The 22,795-nt window shown below is 44.7% G+C and overlaps 1 protein-coding gene across 1 annotated transcript in view; it reads right to left on the bottom strand.

Annotated features, from left to right (window-relative positions):
- Positions 1–12,946: 12,946 nt before the first annotated feature.
- Positions 12,947–22,795, bottom strand: part of LOC115088752 (glycoprotein-N-acetylgalactosamine 3-beta-galactosyltransferase 1-like) — a 32,132-nt gene continuing 22,283 nt past the window's right edge. The window contains exon 2 of the mRNA XM_029596986.1: positions 12,947–13,268. Coding sequence (XP_029452846.1) covers positions 13,065–13,268 — 204 coding nt within the window. The 3' untranslated portion in view covers positions 12,947–13,064. The remainder of the gene's footprint in view (positions 13,269–22,795) is intronic.

Below are 22,795 nucleotides of genomic sequence, written 5' to 3'. Positions count from 1 at the left end.
GCATTATGACATTTTCCGTTTTATTCACCATTCCCTTTCTAATAATTCCCAGCATTCTGTTTGCTTTTTTGACTGCCGCAGCACACTGAACCGACGATTTCAATGTGTTATCCACTATGACGCCTAGATCTCTTTCTTGGGTTGTAGCACCTAGTATGGAACCCAACATTGTGTAATTATAGCATGGGTTATTTTTCCCTATATGCATCACCTTGCACTTATCCACATTAAATTTCATCTGCCATTTGAATGCCCAATTTTCCAGTCTCACAAGGTCTTCCTGCAATTTATCACAATCTGCTTGTGATTTAACTACTCTGAACAATTTTGTGTCATCTGCAAATTTGATTATCTCACTCGTCGTATTTCTTTCCAGATCATTTATAAATATATTGAAAAGTAAGGGTCCCAATACAGATCCCTGAGGCACTCCACTGTCTACTCCCTTCCACTGAGAAAAATTGTCCATTTAATCCTACTCTCTGTTTCCTGTCTTTTAGCCAGTTTGCAATCCACGAAAGAACATCACCACCTATCCCATGACGTTTTACTTTTCCTAGAAGCCTCTCATGAGGAACTTTGTCAAACACCTTCTGAAAATCCAAGTATACTATATCTACCGGTTCAGCTTTATCCACATGTTTATTAACTCCTTCAAAAAAGTGAAGCAGATTTGTGAGGCAAGACTTGCCTTGGGTAAAGCCATGCTGACTTTGTTCCATTAAACCATGTCTTTCTATATGTTCTGTGATTTTGATGTTTAGAACACTTTCCACTATTTTTCCTGGCACTGAAGTCAGGCTAACTGGTCTGTAACTTCCCGGTTCTCCCCTGGAGTCCTTTTTAAATATTGGGGTTACATTTGCTATCCTCCAGTCTTCAGGTACAATGGATGATTTTAATGATAAGTTACAAATTTTTACTAATAGGTCTGAAATTTCATTTTTTAGTTCCTTCAGAACTCTGGGGTGTATACCATCCGGTCCAGGTGATTTACTACTCTTCAGTTTGTCAATCAGGCCTACCACATCTTCTAGGTTCACCGTGATTTGATTCAGTCCATCTGAATCATTACCTATGAAAACCTTCTCTATTACGTGTACCTCCCCAACATCCTCTTCAGTAAACACCAAAGCAAAGAAATCATTTAATCTTTCCGCGATGGCCTTATCTTCTCTAAGTGCCCCTTTAACCCCTCGATCATCTAACGGTCCAACTGACTCCCTCACAGGCTTTCTGCTTCGGATATATTTTAAAAAGTTTTTTACTGTGAGTTTTTGCCTCTATAGCCAACTTCTTTTCAAATTCTCTCTTAGCCTGTTTTATCAATGTCTTACATTAACTTGCCAATGTTTATGCTTTATCCTATTTTCTTCTGTTGGATCCTTCTTCCAATTTTTGAATGAAGATCTTTTGGCTAAAATAGCTTCTTTCACCTCCCCTTTTAATCATGCCGGTAATCGTTTTGCCTTCTTTCCACCTTTCTTAATGTGTGGAATACATCTGGACTGTGCTTCTAGAATGGTATTTTTTAACAATGACCACGCCTCTTGGACATTTTTTACTTTTGTAGCTGCTCCTTTCAGTTTTTTTTCTAACAATTTTTCTCATTTTATCAAAGTTTTCCTTTTGAAAGTTTAGCACGAGAGCCTTGGATTTGCACACTGCTCCTCTTCCAGTCATTAAATCAAATTTGATCATATTATGATCACTATTGCCAAGCGGCCCCACCACCGTTACCTCTCTCACCAAGTCTAAAATTGCTCCCTCTCTCATCGGTTCCTGAACCAATTGCTCCATAAAGCTATCATTTATTCCATCCAGGAACGTTATCTCTGTAGCATGTCCCGATGATACATTTACCCAGTCAATATTGGGGTAATTGAAATCTCCCATTATTACTGCACTACCAATTTGGTTCGCTTCCCTAATTTCTCTTAGCATTTCACTGTCCGTCTCACCATCTTGACCAGGTGGACGGTAGAATACCCCTATCACTATAGTCTTCCCCGACACACAAGGGATTTCTACCGATAGAGATTCAGTTTTGTATTTAGTCTCATGCAGGATGTTTATCCTGTTGGACTCTATGCCATCCCGGACATAAAGCGCCACACCTCCTCCTGAGTGCTTCTCTCTGTCATTGCGATATAATTTGCACCCTGGTATAGCACTGTTCCATTGGTTATCCTCTTTCCACCATGTCTCTGAGATGCCAATTAAGTCTATGTCATCATTCACTGCTATACATTCTAATTCTCCCATCTTACTTCTTAGACTTCTGGCATTAGCATACAAACATTTCAAAGTTTGTTTTTTGTTTGTACTTTCAGTCTGCTTTTTAATTAATAGGGATAAGTTTGAATTTTTTAGCTCAGGTGAGGTTTTAGTTACAGGCACTTGGACTACTTTTCTAATTATTGGAACCTCACTGTCGGGATGCCCTAATTCTAATGCATCATTAGTATCCTTTGAACATACCTCTCTCCGAACCATGCGCTGCTGAGCGACTGTCGGTTTTCCCCTTTGTTCTAGTTTAAAAGCTGCTCTACTCTCCTTTTTAAAGGTTAGCGCCAGCAGTCCTGGTTCCACCTTGGTTAAGGTGGAAGCCCATCCCTTCGGAAGAGACTCCCCCTTCCCAAAAGGTTCCCCAGTTCCTAACAAAACTGAATCCCTCTTCTTTGTACCATCGTCTCATCCACGCATTGAGACTCCGGAGCTCTGCCTGCCTCTGGTGACCTGCACGTGGAACAGGGAGCATTTCAGAGAATGCTACCCTGGAGGTTCTGGATTTAAGCTTTCTACCTAAGAGCCTAAATTTGGCTTCCAGGACTCCCTCCCACATTTTCCTATGTCGTTGGTGCCCACAATGTACCACGACAGCTGGCTTCCTCCCCAGCACTGTCTAAAATCCTATCTAGGTGATGTGTGAGATCCGCCACCTTCGCATCAGGTAGGCATGTTACCAGGCAATCCTCACGCCCACCAGCCACCCAGCTATCTATATTCCTAATAATTGAATCACCAACTATGACGGCCGACCTAACCCTTCCCTCCTGGGCAGTAGGCCTTGGGGAGATATCCTCAGTGCGAAAGGACAATGCATCACCTGGAGAGCAGGTCCTTGCTATAGGATCCTTTCCTGCTGCACCTGGTTGGTGCTCTCCCATCATGAGACCTTCTTCCTCCAAGGCAGCACCAGGGCTGCCAGTCTGAAGTTGGGACTTGACTACTATGTCCCTGAGGTCTCAACTGTATACCTCTCTGTCTGCCTCAGCTCCTCCAGGTCCGCCATTCTAGCCTCAGAGATCGGACTCGTTCTCTGAGAGCCAGGAGCTCTTTCCATCGCATGCAGATGTATAACTTCTCACCGGTGGGTTAAAAAATCATACATGGTGACACTCGAAGCAAAAGACTGTGGAAAGCCCCCCTCTTGCTGCTGGACTGGTGCCTTCATCTCAATTTTGATCAGTTCCTAGTTACGTTTTAGGTTACTATGGGAGTAGGAATGTGTCTAACGTCCTTTAAATGTATTAGTGAATTCACTATATGTCTGGGAGTGACCTAATGGGGTCTGATCGAATTCTCAATAAAGTTTTTGTTGATGGTTTTTTTTTTGTGAAAGTGGCACCTGCCTATAAATTAAGGGATGAGCTAGGGGTGGGTGGGTGGGTGAGCAGGGGTGGAGGGTTGGGAAATACAAACAGTCTAACTTCAGTTAGTCAGCCTGAGTGACTCACTGCTCTCTTGATTAACTAATGTTGGTCCCTATTCAAACCCAATCACACTACCACAACACCTTTCCAAGGTGAGTAACTGAGCTGAACTATTCAACTTTTTTACTTAGGTATACACTGCTCCTAGCTTATTTCTAGCTTCTGGCTACTTTTTGGGTTGGTTTTTTTTTGTGGGGTTTTTTTTTTCAATGCAAACACTCAGTATTAAATACAAACACTCAGTTCTGCAGACTTTTAAAAATAAACACACTACCTACTGCTACCTTATTGACTGACTAAAAATACAAACAGTCTAACTTGTTTACTCACTGCCTTTCTGACTATTAAAGGCACAAACACACAAACACACTAAATAATATTCCCAAATAGTTAACTTTGCCCCAATACTTTTAAAAAAGACAATGTCCCAAGCAAAAACTTACTGATTCCTTTCAGCCACCAGCAAGGTGATCCTCTGCTCTTAGTGTTCCCACTGGAATGTGGGTTATTGAGCTCTTCCCTTCTAATTTATAATGTGCTTCTAAGATAAATTAGTGCAAAACAATCCCTTAGGAGATGTACACCAGTTAATTTTCCTGAGTGACTCACTGCTGTGCTGATTAACAAAGAATAGTACCTATTCACATCAAACACACAACCTTAACATTTAGTTAGTCAGCCTGAGTGACTCACTGCTCTCTTGATTAACTAATGTTGGTCCCTATTCAAATCCAATCACACTACCTCAACACCTTTCCAAGGTGAGTAACTGAGCTGAACTATTCAACTTTTTTACTTAGGTATACACTGCTCCTAGCTTATTTCTAGCTTCTGGCTACTTTTTGGGTTGGGGTTTTTTTTTTTGTGTGGTTTTTTGTTTTTTTTTTCAACACAAACACTCAGTTAGTATTAAATACAAACACTCAGTTCTTTAAAAGTCTGGAGAACACTCAGTTCTGCAGACTTTTAAAAATAAACACACTACCTACTGCTACCTTATTGACTGACTAAAAATACAAACAGTCTAACTTGTTTATTCACTGCCTACCTACTGCTACCTTATTGACTGACTAAAAATACAAACAGTCTAAATTGTTTATTCACTGCCTTTCTGACTATTAAAGGCACAAACACACTAAATAATATTCCCAAATAGTTAACTTTACCCCAATACTTTTAAAAAAGACAATGTCCCAAGCAAAAACTTACTGATTCCTTTCAGCCACCAGCAAGGTGATCCTCTCCTTTCAGTCTTCCAACTGGAATGTGGGTTACTGTATATGTATATATTGAAAAGCACCAGTCCAAATACAGATCCCTGAGGCACTCCACTGTTTAACCTTTTCCATTGAGAAAATAGACCATTTAATCCTACTCTCTGTTTCCTGTCTTTTAACCAGTTTGTAATCCACGAAAGGACATCGCCTCCTATCCCATGACTTTTTAGTTTTCTTAGAAGCCTCTCATGAGGGACTTGTTAAACGCCTTCTGAAAATCCAAATACACTACATCTACCGGTTCACCTTTATCCACATGTTTATTAACCCCTTCAAAAAAATGAAGCAAATTTTTCAGGCAAGACTTCCCGTGGGTAAATCCATGTTGACTGTGTTCCATTAAACCATGTCTTTCTATATACTCTACGATTTTGATCTTTAGAATAATTTCCACTATTTTTCCTGGCACTGAAGTCATTGTACCCTCCAGTCTTCAGGTACAATGGATGATTTTAATGATAGGTTACAAATTTTAACTAATAGATCAGACATTTCATTTTTGAGTTCCTTCAGTACCCTAGGATGCATGCCATCCAGTCCAGGTGATTTGCTACTCTTCAGTTTGACAATCTGGCCTACTACATCTTCCCCGTTCACAGTGATTTGGTTCAGTTCGTCTGACTCATCACCCTTGAAAACCATGTCCAGAAATGGTATCTCCCCCAACATCCTCATTAGTAAACATGGAAGCAAAAAATTCATTTAGTCTTTCTGCAATGGCCTTATCTTCCCTAGGAGCCCCTTTAACCCCTCGGTCATCTAATGGTCCAACCGACTCCCTCACAGGTTTCTTGCTTTGGATATATTTTTAAAAGTTTTTGTTATGAGTTTTTGCCTCTACGGCCAACTTCATTTCAAATTCTCTCTTCGCCTGTCTTATCAATGTTTTACACTTAACTTGAAAATGCTTATGTTTTATCCTATTTTCTTCAGATTTCCAGACCTTCCAATTTTTGAAGGATTTTTTTGGCTAAAATAGCCTCTTTCAACTCAACTTTTAACCATGACGGTATTCGTTTTGCCTTCCTTCCACCTTTCTTAATGTGTGGAATATATCTGGACTGCGCATCTAGGATTGTATTTTTAAACAATGTCCATGCCTGTTGAACACTTTTCACCTTTGCAGCTGCACCTTTCAATTTTTTTCTAACTATTTTCCTCATTTTATCAAAATTTCCCATTTGAAAGATTAGTGTTAGAGCTGTAGATTTACTTATTGTCCCCCTTCCAGTTATTAGTTTAAATTTGATCATGTTATGATCACTATTGCCAAGTGACCCCACTACCATTACCTCTCTCACCAAATCCTGCATTCCACTAAGAATTAAATCTAAAATAGCTCCCTCTCTTATTGGTTCCTGAACCAATTACTCCATGAAGCAGTCATTTATTACATCCAGGAACTTTATGTCTCTAGCAAGTCCTGATGTTACATTTACTTAGTCAATATTGGGATAATTGAAATCACTTTTATGATAATGAATCTCCCATTAATATTGCACTGACAAATTGTTAGCTTCCCTGATTTCTCTTAGCATTTTCATCATCTATCTGACCATTTTGTTCCAGTGGACGATAGTATATTCCTATTACTATACTCTTACCCAACACACATGGGATTTCTACCTATATAGATTCTATTGAGCATTTAGTCTCTTATATGATCTTTATCCTGTTGGACTCTAAACCTTCCCGGACATAAAGTGCCACTCCCCCACAAGTTGATCCTCCCTATCATTGCGATATAATTTGTACACTGATTTAGCACTGTCCCATTGGTTATCCTCCTTCCACCAAGTCTCTGTGATGCAAATTATGTCAATCTCATCATTTACTGCTATACACTCTAACTCTCCCATCTTACTTCTTAGACTTCTGGCATTGGCATACAGACATTTCAAAGTGCATTTCTTGTTTATATTAACAACCTGCTTTTCAGGGATAATTTGGAAATCATTAGCTTCGGTGATTTTTTACATATAGGTACATTTGCTTTTATTGGAACAGCTCTGTTGGGATTCCATTAGTATCCTTGAAGGATACATTTCTCCAAACCATGCACTGCTGAGTGACTGTTAGCTTTCCCCCTTGTTTCTAGTTTAAAAGCTGCTCTATCTCTTTTTGAAAGTTAGTGCCAGCAGCTTGGTTCCACTCTGGTTAAGGTGGAGCCCATCCTTTCGGAAAATTCTCCCCCTTCCCCAAAGGTTTCCCCAGTTCCTTACAAAAACTGAACCCCTCTTCCCTGCAACTATTGTCTCATCCACGCATTGAAACTCTGGAGCTTTGGCCTGCCTCTGGGGAGCTGTACGTGGACAGGAAGCATTTCAGAGAATGCCACCCCTGGAGGTTCTGCATTTCAGCTTTCTACCTAAAATCCTAAATTTGGCTTCCAGAACCTCTCTCCCACATTCGCCTATGTCATTGGTGCCCACATGACCCACGACAACCGGCTCCTCCACAGCATTGTCTATAATCCTATCTAGTTGATGCGTGAGGTCTGCCACCTGTGCACCAGGCAGACAAGTTACCAGGCGGGTCCTCACGTCCACCAGCTACCCTGCTATCTACATTTCTAATAATTGAATCACCAACTATGATGGCCGGCTTAAACCCTGCCCTCCTGGGCAGTAGCCCTGGGAGACTTGTCCTCAGTGCGAGAGGACAATACATCACCTGGCGAGCAGGACCTTGCTACAGGATCACTTCTTGCTATACCAGGGTGATGTTCTCCTACTGGGAGACCTTTCTGAACCAAGGCAGCACTGGGCCTGCCAGACTGGATTTGGGACTTGGCTACTATGTCCCTGAAGTCTCATCAATGTATCTCTCTATCTGCCTCAGCTCCTCCAAATCTGCTACTCTAGCCTCCAGAGATCGAACTCGTTCCCTGAGAGCCAGGAGCTCTTTGCACCGAGTGCACACATACAATCTCTCACCGGTGGGTTAAAAAATCATACATGTGACACTCAATGCAAAAGACTGGAAAGCCCTCCTCTCGCTGATGGACTGCTGCCTTCATCTTTGTTTTATTGAGTTTCTAGTTAAGTTTAGGATACTAAGGGAGTTGGAATTAGAGTACTTTAAATTTTCAGGAATATTTACTAATTAATCTGCTAATTAAGTTTAGGTTACTAAGGGAGTTGGAAGTAGAGTACTTTAAATTTACAGGTGAATTTACTAATTAATCAGCTAGTGTCCTACCAAGGGGATGATTAAACTTTCAATAAGGGCAGGTACAATAGTATGATTTAGATAAGACCCTGATTGATTTTAACAAGAAAGTGTCTCTTGCCTAAAATCAAGGCTTGAGTGGGTGGGAAAGATAGACACTAGATTTAACTATCTCTGGCTTGCTTATTACCTCAGACACACACAAACTCTAAAGAATATATCTCTCTATTTCACCTTTCACCAAACTTTTATAAGTCTAAAGATTTCCCAAAGTTATATTTACCAATCCTCTTTAACCACCATTAAATTAATCTTTACTCAGTTAATTGAACGGTTTGAGATTTGCACGTCTATTGGCGCACTCTTCTGATCCTCTTCTACTGCAAAGGGTGCAGGGCCTCTGGAAGCTAGGGCTGTGGAATTCAATCCCTGGATAGCTTGCGGTGACCTCTGGACTCTTCTCCCGGGGGATTCTGGGAACAGTATGCAGATGAGCCTTCCGGTCCTCTTCTATTGCTCTGTGGTGAGGTCCCATAGAGAACAGTCATGGGTTCAGGTCCAGACATTGGTCGTGGCCGGCAGACACAGTTGAGATCCCAGCAATGGTCATGGCAGGTGGCTGACAGGCATAGTCGAGGTCCAGGTAGAGTTCATTCATGAGGTATTGATCCAAGACAGGAGAAAACAGGACTGGGATGAGACAAGGGGGGGCATGGCAAGGCTCGGCAAAGGCAAAGTTCTGGAGCAAGGCAGGAATGGGAAGGCAGGAATTAGACTAAACTGGAACTTGCAACACGCTCTGCAGAGCAGGAGTACCTGTTCCTGAGGCATTGGCCTGCAGTTTCCGCAGTGCCTAAATAGAGCTGGCCTAAAAAGGGGGCCACTCCATGAAGTTAGCAAGTAGCACATTTAAGACTAATCGGAGAAAATTCTTTTTCACTCAACGCACAATTAAGCTCTGGAATTTGTTGCCAGAGGATGTGATTAATGCAGTTAGTGTAGCTGGGTTCAAAAAAGATTTGGATAGGTTCTTGGAGGAGAAGTCCATTAACTGCTATTAATCGAGTTGACTTAGGGAATAGCCACTGCTATTGCATCAGTAGCATGGATCTTCTTGGTGTTTTGGGTACTTTCAGGTTCTTGTGGCCTGGTTTGGCCTCTGTTGGAAACAGGATGCTGGGCTTGATGGACCCTTGGTCTGACACAGCATGGCAATTTCTTATGTTCTTATGGTGGGGCTTCTCCTACCGTGGGCTCTTTAACCTTCAGCACACACCATGCGTGTGTGTCTAAGCAAGATCTGGGAGGAAGAGGAATCATGGCACCATCCCTGGTACGAAGAAGAGTCAAGCGTCAGGGTGAGTAATTGTCGGGCATCAGACAGCCCTTGCGGTCAGCCAAACGTGACAATCTGAGTAACTGAAAGGAGAAAAAGATCAAGTAGAAAAATATTTGCTTCCAGAGGAATTCAGAGACTTTACAAGACGAGTGAGGTCACTCGTCTAGTAAAGGCCACTGTTGGAAGCAGGATGCTGGGCTTGATGGACCCTTGGTCTGACCCAGTATGATGTTCTTATGTTCTTATGTTCTTAAGTTTATTAATCTTTTTTACTTTTTATTTATAGCTTTCAAAGTACTATAAAGAACAAACTTTGCACAAGTAATTTCAGAAAGATATACAGATAAACAGAAATAAAGAAACAATTCACAAAAAATGTAAATTTTACAAAGCAATTTTCTCTCTTAATTTAGACCTTTCAACCAAAAAGGTGGGAGGACAGGAAAAACTAGGAGAAAACAATAAGGACAAACAAGACTTAGGAAAAGGCCATAACATGAAATCCAATCCTTACACAAATATGGTTAATCAGATCTTAAATCATAGGTGACACAGGAAAACCAGCCAGCTTCCTCCTGCTAAATATATTTTAAGCTCTTCTGGAACAAAAAAGATAATAGCATTTATTTCTCAAGCTGATGACACATTTGCAAGAGTATCTGGGCAAAAACGAAGCCCCCAGAGCCTGTAATTCTTGTCACAGGGCTCACCAGGTGGCAAGTGACCAAGAAAGAATCTCCTTCTCCTGCCTCATCAGTGGTGCTCAGAACCCAAAGGAACCTCATCTGGCTGTGTGTGCACATTCCGCAATGGTAAGTTGCCTGATAGGAGGAGGGTAAACCCACACACTCAGCCCTTTCTTATCAAAGGCATGGAAAAGTTGGAAAGCAAAAAGAAGCAAGAAAAGCAGGATGCTAAGCAGAGAGGTAACAGCTCATGTGGCCGTCTTACTGACTTTACTTAAACGCTGAATTGAGTGCTGTAAACATTCTTCAGTCATCTAATCAACTATCAGTAAAAGAAGTTGGAAACCGCACTGCTTCTCAGTGTGCTTTATGGATACAAAAGACTGTCATTATTATTTGTGCCGAATACAGAGAAAGAAAAGGAACTTGTACTGGAGCTAATGCAAAAGGGCCTTGAGGTTAAGCCTCCCCCCACTGACAGCCCTGGAAGTCAGAGGTGAAAAGCTATCAGTATAAAAACTGAGAGCAGATAGGGTCTATTTCTCTTCCTATGTGCCCCTGGGTGCATTTTGAGGGACCTGTCCTGCCCAGGGGTTACATCCTATTCGGGCCGATTCAGTAAAGTCTGCGGGAGACGCGCACAGGCCACTAGCATCCCTAGCGCCTCTTTTTGGACAGGAGCGGCGGCTGTCAGCGGGTTTGACAGCCGACACTCAATTTTTGCCGGCGTCGGTTCTCGAGCCCGCTGACAGCCACGGGCTCGGAAACCGGACGCCGGCAAAACTGAGCGTCCGGTTTTCGACCTGACAGCCGCGGGCCGACTTCAAATTTGTTTTTCTTTTTCTTTTTTACTTTGTTTACCCTTCAGGACCTCAGACTTAATATCGCCATGATATTAAGTCGGAGGGTGCACAGAAAAGCAGTTTTTACTGCTTTTCTGTGCACTTTATCGGTGCCCGAAGAAATTAGCTCCTACCTTTGGGTCGGCGCTAATTTCTGAAAGTGAAATGTGCGGCTTGGCCGCGCATTTTACTTACTGAATCGCGCGGGAATACCTAATAGGGCCATCAATATGCATTTGCATGTTGGGGGCGCTATTAGGTTCGGTGGATTGGACGCGCGTTTTCGGCCCCTTACTGAATAAGGGGTAAGGGAAAACGCGCGTCCAATGGCGGGTTAACAGTGCGCTCCGTCGGAGTGCACTGTACTGTATCGGCCCGAATTATCTGGATCTTTCTCTCTCTCCCCCTCTCCCCAGTGCTCTTAGTCTCTCGACCTCTGCATCTCCTCCTCCTTTCACCCCTCTCTCTTCAACCTGGGTTCTTTCCCTACTGTGTCCCCTGCCCTCTCTTACTCTGATCCCATTCCAGGTTTGGCCTTTCCTCCCCTAACCCTCAGAAAGCCCTCCTCACGTATTCTCCACCCCTGGAATGCTCTCCCTACACACTCTCCCAAAAAAAGCCCTACTCAGTTCCCCCATCCCTGGAAAGCTCACCTTCAGCTGACCATTCCCTGAAAAAACTCTCCCTTCATGAATAAATCTTTTGTACAATCTGGCCTCCCCCAGTTCTCTCTGCCCTATGCTCATCCCCCCCCCCCCCACCCCCCCCATATCCAGGATCTTCCCTCTTTGTCCTTCACTCTGATCCCTACTCCATCCCCTGTCTTCTATCCCCTTTCCTCAATTCTCTTTTGCTCAGTATCTCTTTCTACTTGCACCCTGTCTCCCCATCCTGGTTCCTCTCCCCTGCTTTCTCGGTCCTTTGTCTTGCTGTGTTCCCCACCCCTGGAAAACTCTATGTTCCCTCTCTCTCTCTCTCTCTCCTACTCTCCCCTATCCAGAAAGCTCTCACTGTGCTCTCAGCCACTTTTACCTATGGACAAAGGGGACAATTTCCCTGGAGCCTGCGTGACAGAGGGGCCCATTGCATGAGCACACAGGGCCCTGCCCCTGATGAGTATCTTGGCCAGTGCCCATCTCAGGCAGCAGAGAACAGCCCGCTGCTTCCTACTTCAGCGTCTGCCCATCCAGCAAGCATGCAGGGAACAAGAGGAGAGGGTTCAGCCTGCAAAAGACAGAGCATAAAGCATGGCAAAGAAAGCCACTTTGCTCTCTAATCCAGCCCTCCCCTCCTGACTTTCAAGGAGAGGAGGGAAGGGAAGAGCTTGGATCAGACTCTGCGGAGCAAAGAAAATCTGTTCTGCTATCCTAATCCAGCCCTCATTTTCTTGTTCAGCCTCACCCCCCCCCCCCCCCCTCCTCCTCCCTGCAGGAAACAGAGGGAGACTGGTGATGCTGGAGTGGACAGAAGAATTCGAGTTTTGCCTGCATATTTCTAATTTGTGGTCACTTATTCTATATTTGCTGAGGGTCTGTGCTGTGCATTTGTGATTGAGGTGAGGTGACCTGGCTAGGATATAGCGTCTGTGGAGGTATTCATAGGAGTCCAGCTTGTTCTAGTTTTCCAGTAGAAGGTATATTGGAGTTTTAGGTCCCAGTGGAATGTTTGCAATGCTTCATTTTCATAGGTAGAAAGTTTTGCTGTTTCACCCAGTCCTACAGTGGGTGAAAGAACGGGACGGCATCTGTTGATGGGACCTTTGTAGCTTCTTCCTTCTCACCAGCACTGAGGGAGCAAGAAGCTGATTTGGGGGCAGTGTGACCATCTGAGGATCAGCGTGTGCCTGGAACTCCTCACCTCCATGCTTCAGTTCCAGGGCCAACAGAAACCTTTCAGCAGTAGAATCTACAGAAGGATTAGATAACTTCCATCCTACACACCCCACCCCAGAATCACTCAATCTCTGCTGTGAAAACGTCTTTAGCAGTCGCATTCCTGGCCTCCATAATGTTCCCCTTTTCCTCTAGAAGTGTCTAAATGGTTTTCTCCTGGCTGTCTAGAGCACTGTCTTTTGAGTTATGCCCTAGGAGCTTCTGGGCATTTTCAGACAGCGCTGGACGGTACCGATACTGGTAGCCGTATGCCCGGATATGGTAAGTTAAGTATTCCAACATGTACATTTCTTCAGGTCCAATGTAGTGAAAGGATATTGTTAAGTCTGAGCAGCACTGAGGCCCCTGCAGAATAAAAAATTCTGAAGGTTAGTGAGAGAGCAGTGTGCATTACAGTACTGTTCAGAAAAATCAAGCATTGGGGTTTGTCAGACAGCATCATGTGACTATGCATCAGAATCTTTTCATGAGCAAAACATAATCAGTTTTAGGGCAGCTTTAACAAAGCCACCTAATGTTACAATTTACTCGACCTCCATCAATAGCAAGATACTGTACCTTTACCAATGCCTCATCTTGTTATAATGTGTTCTACCATCAATGCAGGGCAGCTTTAACAATTCATATATCACATCATATCACAATGTGCTCCACCTCTGCCAAATGATATCACAGTAGGCTCTAGCCTAATGAACTTTCAGCTGTGACAACTGAACATATTAGCATAAAAACAGATTAAACTGGGAATAATATCAAACAAACTAGGTAAGTAATTTTGTTTAGGGTAGATCATACTTTGATGTAAAAAAAATAGCTTTGACTCTTTCAAGCCGATGCAATAACAAGAGTGAAAAACTGTGTGTCCAAACTGGGCATACATCCCCCTCTCCTGGTCAATCGATGCAATAGGCAAATGAGCTGCAGGCTAAAAAGGATGAGCTAGGGATAAATTGTGCATCCGAGGTGCGTCCATGGCATCGGGCAGCCAGGAGATGTGGCTATGCACTGGTTAGGAAAACGGATGCTTAATTAATTAATTAATTAATTATTTATTTAGCTTTTTTTTTTTTTATATATATACCGAGGTTCTGGTAACAATATTACTAATCACTTCGGTTTACATATAACATGTGACTTAAGTTAATTAATGAGCGTTTGCTTTCCTAACCTACACACAGCCACAGGTTCGGAAAACAGACATCCATTTTCTACTCTGACTGCCATCAAGATTTTTTTTTTTCCATGCTACTTCCTGGTTCCTCCTGCTTTAGTATCAGGAACCACAGAAAAGCAGTATTTTTGGCTATTTTTGTGGCGGCTTGGAGCACATGAAGACTTAATACCAGCTCCGGGCTGGTGTTAAGATTTGCATGTTACAACATGCGCATCAGGCGCACAGTGATTCTTTGCATTGGGGGTACTCCTGGGGGAATTCTGCGCTACTGCAGAATGCAGAATTTGCGCAGAATTCCCCCCCCCCCCCTTTGCGCAGAAATGCCAAATTCCAAATTGCCAAATTCTGCGCAGAAAATAGCAGAGGAGACCCTGGCATGCCACGAACGGAGTGTGACCCGCGGCACATGGGGGCCTTCCCTTTTCGCCGCAAATGGCGCGCCTGGCCTTCATCTTTGCCGCGAACGGAGCACATCCCACGGCATGCCGGTGAGAGAGAATATGTGTCAGAGAAGGGAGGGGAGGGTGAGAGAGAGCATGGGGGGATGCCGGTGAGAGAGAATGTGTGTGTGAGAGAGGGGAGGGTGACAGAGAGCATGGTTGGTAAGAAGGGAGGTAGGGAAGGTGAGAGAGAGCAGGAGGGTGTGAGAGAGAGCATGGGAGGTAAGAGAGGGGGTGGGTGGGGGGATGCTTGAGTGTGGGTTTCAGAGAGAGGGAGGCCTATATGAGGGGAGGGGGATGCCGGGGAGAGAGAATGTGTGTGTGAGAGAGGAGAAGGGGTGTGGGGGAGGGTGAGAGACAGCTTAGTTGGTAAGAGGGGGAGTGGGGCAGATGCTTGAGTGTGGGTTTCAGAGAGGGAGCCTATATGAGGGGAGGGTGACAGAGAGCAGGAGGGTGTGAGAGAAAGCATGGGAGGTAAGAGAAGGGGGCTGGGGGCATGCTTGAGTGTGGGTTTCAGAGAGGGAGCCTATATGAGGGGAGGGTGACAGAGAGCAGGAGGGTGTGAGAGAGAACATGGGAGGTAAGAGAAGGGGGCTGGGGGCATGCTTGAGTGTGGGTTTCAGAGAGAGGGAGCCTATATGAGGAGATTGTGAAGGAGTGTGTATGTGTGTGAGAGATTGGGAGCTCATGTGTATGAAAAAGGGATCGTGTGTATGTGAGGGTGCTAGCCTGTGTGAAGGGATTGTATATGTGTGAGAGAGAGCCTGTGTGAAGGGCTGCGTGAGAGAGAGACATAGGTAGCCTGTGTGAGGATGTATATGTGAAAGAGAAAGGGAGCTTGTGTGGCTGTGTGTGCAAGAGATAGGGCCCTGTATGAGGGGATGTGTGTGTGCGAGAGAATAAGGGAGCCTGTATGAGAGTGTGTGTATGTGGAAGGGACACTCTTACAGCGAATTTCTAGGGAAATTCTGCTCAAAATGTTTAAAATTCTGCAACTTTAAGTAATAACTTTTTTCTGTAATAATTTAAAATGTAATTATTCAAATACTGTCATGTAAATTGTGTTATTTTAACCAATATAAAATTTGCAGAATTTTGCAGAATTTTCAGTTTTTGTGTGCAGAATTTAAAATCTTTTTGTGCAGAATTCCCCCAGGAGTAATTGGGGGTAACAACTAATGGGGTTGATTTAAGAAGGTTGCGCACGGGCGTACATGTGTGCGCAAGTTATAAAATCAGGGGTTGGCGCGCGCAAGGAGGTGCACAATTGTGCACCTTGCGTGTGCCGAGCCGCGCTGCCTTCCCCCGTTCCCACCCCCTAACCTGACCTTCCCACCTTTTCCTACTGTAACCCCCCCAAAATTTTTTATTTTACCTTTTGCGCCTACCTCTGGGCAGGCGCAAGTTGTGCACGCCGGCCGACTGCCGGCGCACAATCCCCGGCACAGCGGCAAATATGGTTGCTGTGCTGGGAGCCTGACCCCACCCTGTCCCTTCCCCGCCCCTTTTTGTAAGCCTCGGGACTTACACGCGTCCCGGGGCTTTACGCGTGCCGCCGGGCCTTTTTAAAATAGGCCCGGCATGTGTAAGACCTTTTTAAAATCCAGCCCAATAGTTTCATCTACATGGCATTTGCACGTGATGAGCGCTTTTAGCTACGTGCAGTTTGGATGCGCTAATCCCATTATTGCACGGGGAGTTATTGTAGCATGTCCAAAACACACATCCAACCCTGCAGCAAGCTGTGTGCACTGTATTGCATCAGCCTGTTTGAGAGGGCAGTGGACATCTTTCCTCCATCAGGGTGTACCAGGGCAGAGAATCTAAAAAGTCACTGCTCAGTCAGCTGGCCAGTGGCAAGTTTATCCAGGCAAAGATATGCATAACCTTTCACAGATATTCAGCAGGCCTTACCTGAATAAGTTTACCAGTGAATACTCAAAGTGGAGGAGCAGCCTAGTGGTTAGAGCAGTGGGCCACAAACCAGGAGAGCAGCGTTCAAGTTCCACTATCATTCCTTGTGACCTTGGGCAAGTCACTTTACCCTCTATTGCCTCAGGTACAAATTTAGATTATAAGGCTTCTGGGGATAGGGAAATGCCTACAGGTACTTGAATGTAATCTGCTTTGAAGTGCTGAAAAAAGTGCGACAATATAGAACTGCTGTTCCAAGCAGACTGGTGTGGATACCTTTAGTCAGAACATGCTCATTATCAGGGGCGGATTGTGGGAAAATAGTGGCCCAGGGGATTTTTCTCCATACTGGCCCATGGGTACCCAATTACACATACAATTTGGTGAGTCACCAAATACAGAATAAAGGGACCATAAAATATACACAGAAATGCACAGACAAACTGAACTGGAAATCACAACAAGTTTAGACTCTATGTAATGCAGCAATGGAAAAACAGAAAAATACCATAATTCCTCATAAAACATCAAACAATAAAATCAAGAACTATAAACATCAATCACAATAGGAAATCAAACTAAAAATATATATTTCAAAACTGCTGATGAAAAGAACCTCCAGTAATTTAACTCAGGGAAATTTTCAAAAATTTGTATATAACACCAATAAAATATTTCAAAAAGAGCAGACAAATAATATTCAATAATTAAAACTAATAAGGATTTTAAAAAGCCCCTGCTGTCCCCTTCTGTGGGAGCTCTTGATTTCCAGGCACCCTGATATTGTCGAGGAGTAGGAGGTTATCCTCTCTCTCTCACACATACTCACATGCCCATTCTCTCTCACACATACATTGTCACATACATACACATTCATGCTCTTATATCCACCATAACCTCTTGCTCTCACTGCACTGACACACACTCTCAGGCTCTTATATCCACCATAACCTCTTGCTCTCACTGCACTGACACACACTCTCAGGCTCTAAGGCAGACCCCATCTCTTTCTTTTGCCAGAAAACCTCAGAGCCTCTCTCATTCCTCTGCTTGCCACTATCACTGCTGCCACGTGGGCTATTGGGGAGGTGCCGATTGCTGCTACTGACACTGAAGCCCATTCTGCTGCCTCCTCTGTGCAGGCCCCGTGGGCTTCCACTTTCTTCATGCTGATCTCATACATTGTGAGATCTGCATAGAGAAAGTGCTAGTCTTGCACATTCCCAAAGTTTACATGTGCCAATCACTAAAAAGTAATTAATTTTTTTTTACCTTTGCTATCTGATCTTAGTTTTCTGATTGGTTGGTCACAGGCTTCATACAATCATTCATACACTCAGTCTCTCACTGGCACATACTATCTGACTCTCACACACAGGCTCTCTCTCACTCCCATATGCTGTGTTGTTCAAGCACAGGCTCTCACTGTCACATGCTGTCTCTCATACAATCATTCATACACACAGGCTCTCACTTTCACATGCTGTCTCTCTCACACACAGGCTCTCACATGCTGTCTCTGCAAACATTCAGGTCCTCACTCTCACACACAATCTCTCAACTCATCTCATACACATTATACAGACCCTCAGCCTCTCTCTCACCTCTGGGCCTCCTCTTCACGGGTCGCTGCAGCATGGGCTCTGCAGCAGCCCTGGTACCGGGCTTCTTCCTCTTCTCGGGCCGCGCTACTCCTCTTCTGCATGCGCTGATGCTCCTCCTCCTTCCTGCCCACGCGGCTCCGTGCAACGTTTACTTCCGGGGCCGCGCAGGCAGGAAGGAGGAGGAGCATCAGCGCGTTTAAACGCAATCTTTTTCTTTGGGCCGTGGTGACGTGAGCCTCACCACGGCCCTGCCCATCTGCCTGTCGCAGCGCCGCATGAGTCTCCCTGCGCCCGGGGGCATTGGCTCCCCTCGGGATACCACTGCTTGCGGCGCCCCAGGCCCAGGCCTAGTGCTTCCACCGGCCCTGCCCGCAGGTTTCTCTTCGGGCCGCAGCGCCAGCAGACCCTCTTCTTGTCTTTGGCTGGGAAGTTTAAAAAAAAAAAAAAAATCACGTGATGGGAGCGACCGGCCCACCGGGGGATGCCCGATTCCCCGATAGGCCAATCCGCCCCTGCTCATTATTACACTCGCATTAGTTAAAGTTTGGCTCCGACTCCGGAATGCCTCCATCAATGTCCCTTTTTGTCTAGATAAATTTTGTGCATAAAAAAAGTTGTTCACACAAAAGTTATGCAGTTGGCGGGGAATATTCAAAGCTCAGCAACTCTATAAAGGTTACCTGCACAAGGGTTTTCAATGTTAACCTCTTAACAGTGGCGACCCCTTTGGGATGATCCTTATTATGCTGGGTAAATGTGTACAAAACCGTCTGGGTAGGAAAGGCCCTGCCCTCATCATGCTCTGACTTGTTAAAGTATGAAGTAAATGGCTATCATGTGCTACCATGGAAATGTGTAAATTTGTTTAATGTGCTGCTGGGGAAAATGTGTATGTTCCCTTAAATATTTGGGGGTTCTGTTATTGGTGGATTCTAGAGAGTGGGCAGTATAAACGGGGAAGAGTCTGATGAGTTTTTTTTGCCATTTTCTCCCCGCCCTCTCCCTTATTGGGTGGGGATTATGGACCTCCAGGTACGAGACCACACTCGAATACGCAGGTCTACGGGCGGCAAGAGCCAGGGACCCTCACAAGGGGAGAGACCTGAAGCTTCGAAGGAGAGGAGTTCATTCCCCTGTGATGGTTGGGACCGAGCAGTGTTAGTAGCTTTCCTTCTTCTTGGGGGGGGGGGGGGGGGCACTACTACATAGCCCAAAGAAGAAGTGCAGAAGAGGAGTGAATTAACCATTTGGGGGAACCGCCCTGAATTTATTCCCTATGTGTTAGGTCCAGGGAATCTAGCACAGATGGAAAGGAGAAGGTTTCCTCCTCCTCCAGAGTTATTTACCATAGTGGTGAAGCTTGAGGAAAAGTGTTGGTACTTCTCCCGAGGAATTACCCAAAAGGTGCGGAGCAGGATACGCAAGAAGGAGGGGAAAAAAACTGTATTCGAGAGTGGGGTGAATTGTAATGAGGTACTGTCTCAAGAAGTCCTTACTGTGGATGTGTCCAGAGAGAGAGAGAGTTATGGGTAACACATGCTGTACATGTCAGGTCGACTTCCCCCATCTGCATGGCCAAATGTGAAGAACCCGCACAAAAGGAGTTGGAAAGAATGAACCTTATAGAATAGGGAATTCCCTGCCCCCCCTCCCATCATTTTATGTACCCCACTATAGGGATACTTAAGAAAATTATGGAGGCAATTTTCAAGCTGTTCAACTCATTGCAAAGTACCTGTGTGTATCTTTTATCTAATTGTTAAAGGGAAAGTATTGCATATATTTTCCCTTAGAAAATTGCCAAAGGTACAAAGTATGTTTTTTAACCTGCAGGCTTTGCTGCTGCTTTTTGTGTTTCTCCTTTTTCTCTCCTCATTTAATCAAAATAACCCTCTTCTCTGATTAGACTAATGTCTGTGCTAGCTGTTAGCAACTCAAACTGTGGTATCTCTCATAATGTGTCAGAACTGGACCATTTCTGGCAAGGCAAGAAAAGTTTGTGTCACTCATCTCTTCATGTGCCTGGCAGATGGAGGAGATCTCCACCATGGATCAATAATATCAGTACTAAATTTAGAGTCATTTGGCCTTTTATGGAGACTCCTATCCACTACAGAGACTCACATCCAGCCAAGACTGCAATGTGGTTTATGTGCAACCCAGCACTTTAAAATATATAATCTATAACCACCTCAAAAGTGAGAACCCTGAATGAATCTCCAGAGAGAGCTTAGATAGGGAGAGGAGAAGTGGAACATTATCACTGTTATTACTCTGGCATCTCTGTTGGCTTAACATAGTAAGTGGCGGCAGAAAAAGACCCATTGGCCCATCCACTCTGACAAGTTATTCCTGTCTACATTGCATCACACTTGAGAAGACGAGTCTGACCACAGTAGTCCTTGTCATGATAGCATCTCATCAAGGCTATTGCAACACGCTGTACAATTGCCTGACAACAAAAGCTTTCATTTACTTCAACTAATCCACATAACTGAGATTTTGATTTCTAGTCACCCAGAGATTATTGCAGGGTACTGGGGGAAGGGGAGAGTGGGAGTAGTAGTTCACTCTCATTCACTTATGCACATTCACTCACTTCTCTCCTACACTCACATGCACACTCACTCTTCTTCTTCCACACCAACGTATGCACCCTCATTCTCCTCATTTATTTGGCTAACCTTCACATAGTCGGATACATTCAGCGGTGTGGTTCCGCTGCTGAATACAAAGGCTAAATTAGCCAGAAGTTAATCCAGCCTAACTAGCCGGGCCACACTGCGGCTGAATATGGACCACAGTATTTCTTTGCCAGTGTTTGAATTGTGAGTTTGCAAAGGTCACTTACTTGATCTGAGCAACTAGTCACTAGGGTTTGATCTGAAAAAAAAAAATGTTAAGGAGAAGTATCGTCATGAAACAGGAAGATTAGCTGAGAGGGATAATTGTAATCTTCTTGCAATAGAAATCACTCACAGGAGACTGTTTTGAAGTATTTTTGTTTGAAGCAATTGCCTTTAAATATATATATATATATTTATATGAAAGTAAGAACTGAGTAACCCTCAGTATAAAGGGAGTGCTGGCAGTGGAGCCTTCATCTACAGATGATAAGTTTGGTCTTGTTGGAAAGACGCATTTAAAACTTGAACCAAAATTTAAAAAATAGTAATTCTTGGAGGGTTACTGGCTGTTTATATTATCTTCTATTTTTAAGGTTATTATTTATTTGCCAGTGTTAGAATTGTCTGTGTGGTGGGGAAATAGACTTTGTGTTACAACTGGCAGCCCACAAGACAGCCCTATGAGTCCGCCATATTCACCCCAGGCCCAACGGTTCTCCCTTCCCAGAACAGAAACACCAATGAGGGAATGCCAAGAAGCGCAATACACCATGCCTGAATGATGCTATCCAGGCTCGCCCTTAGATGCATGAATGCGGTGTGCTTGGATTCTTAAAGAGCCTGCGGTGGGAACTGGCTTGTGGCACCCTTGGATGATGTCATTTGCATGGGCCTATATAAGGAATCCAGACTTTCAGTTCCCTACCTCAGCAACAGGTCTCCTGGCATCCTTGTGTCCCAGTTCATGTTGCTATTCATGTCCTACTCCTTGCTCGTCCTTATCTACTTCCCTGTCTTTTATGTTACCTTGGTCCTCTCCTCTGTCCCTGTCCTTGCCTGTTTCTTGTTTCTCCTGACCCTTGTCTTGCTTGTCCTGTCTGTCTAGTTTGTAGGGATGTGAATCGTTTTTTGACGATTTAAAATATCGTCCGATATATTTAAAATCGTCAAAAATCGTTTGAAGCGCGATACAATAGGAATTCCCCCGATTTATCGTCAAAAATCGTAAATCAGGGGAAGGGGGAGGGCGGAAAAACCGGCACACTAAAACAACCCTAAAACCCACCCCGACCCTTTAAAATAAATCCCCCACCCTCCCGAAACCCCCAAAATGCCTTAAATTACCTGGGGTCCAGAGCGGGGGTCCCGGTGTGATCTTTTACTCTTGGGCCTGCGGTGCATTGTAGAAATGGCGCCGGCGCTACCTTTGCCCTGTCATATGACAGGTCAAAGGTAGCGCCGGCGACATTTTGTTTTTTGTCCCCAGACGTCAGGAGCGTAGGAGATCGCTCCCGGACCCCCGCTGGACCCCCAGGGACTTTTGGCCAGCTTGGGGGGGGCCTCCTGACCCCCACAAGACTTGCCAAAAGTCCAGCGGGGGTTCCGGGAGCGACCTCCTGCACTCGAATCGTTTTGCCGTACAAAATGGCGCCGGCCATACAGCGTATGGCCGGCGCCATTTTGTACGGCAAAACGACGTCAGGAGCGTAGGAGATCTCTCCCGGACCCCCGCTGGACCCCCAGGGACTTTTGGCCAGCTTGGGGGGGGCCTCCTGACCCCCCACAAGACTTGCCAAAAGTCCAGCGGGGGTCCGGGAACGACCTCCTGCAGTCGAATCGTTTTGCCGTACAGCCGGCGCCATTTTGTGCTCGATGTCATCTATTTGGATTTCAGCAAGGCTTTTGATACGGTCCTGCACAGGAGACTGGTGAATAAGATGAGAAGCTTAGGAGTGAGTGCCGAGGTGGTGGCCTGGATTACAAACTGGTTGACAGACAGAAAACAATGTGTGATGGTAAATGGAACTTACTCTGAAGAGAGAGCAGTGTTAAGCGGAATGCCGCAGGGATCGGTGTTGGGACCGGTCCTGTTCAATATCTTTGTGAGCGACAT

The sequence above is a fragment of the Rhinatrema bivittatum genome, chromosome 3 (assembly GCF_901001135.1).
Source record: "Rhinatrema bivittatum chromosome 3, aRhiBiv1.1, whole genome shotgun sequence".
Lineage (NCBI taxonomy): Eukaryota > Metazoa > Chordata > Amphibia > Gymnophiona > Rhinatrematidae > Rhinatrema > Rhinatrema bivittatum.
Note: the sequence above shows the minus strand (reverse complement) of the source record. Positions and strands in the feature narration are given on the sequence as shown.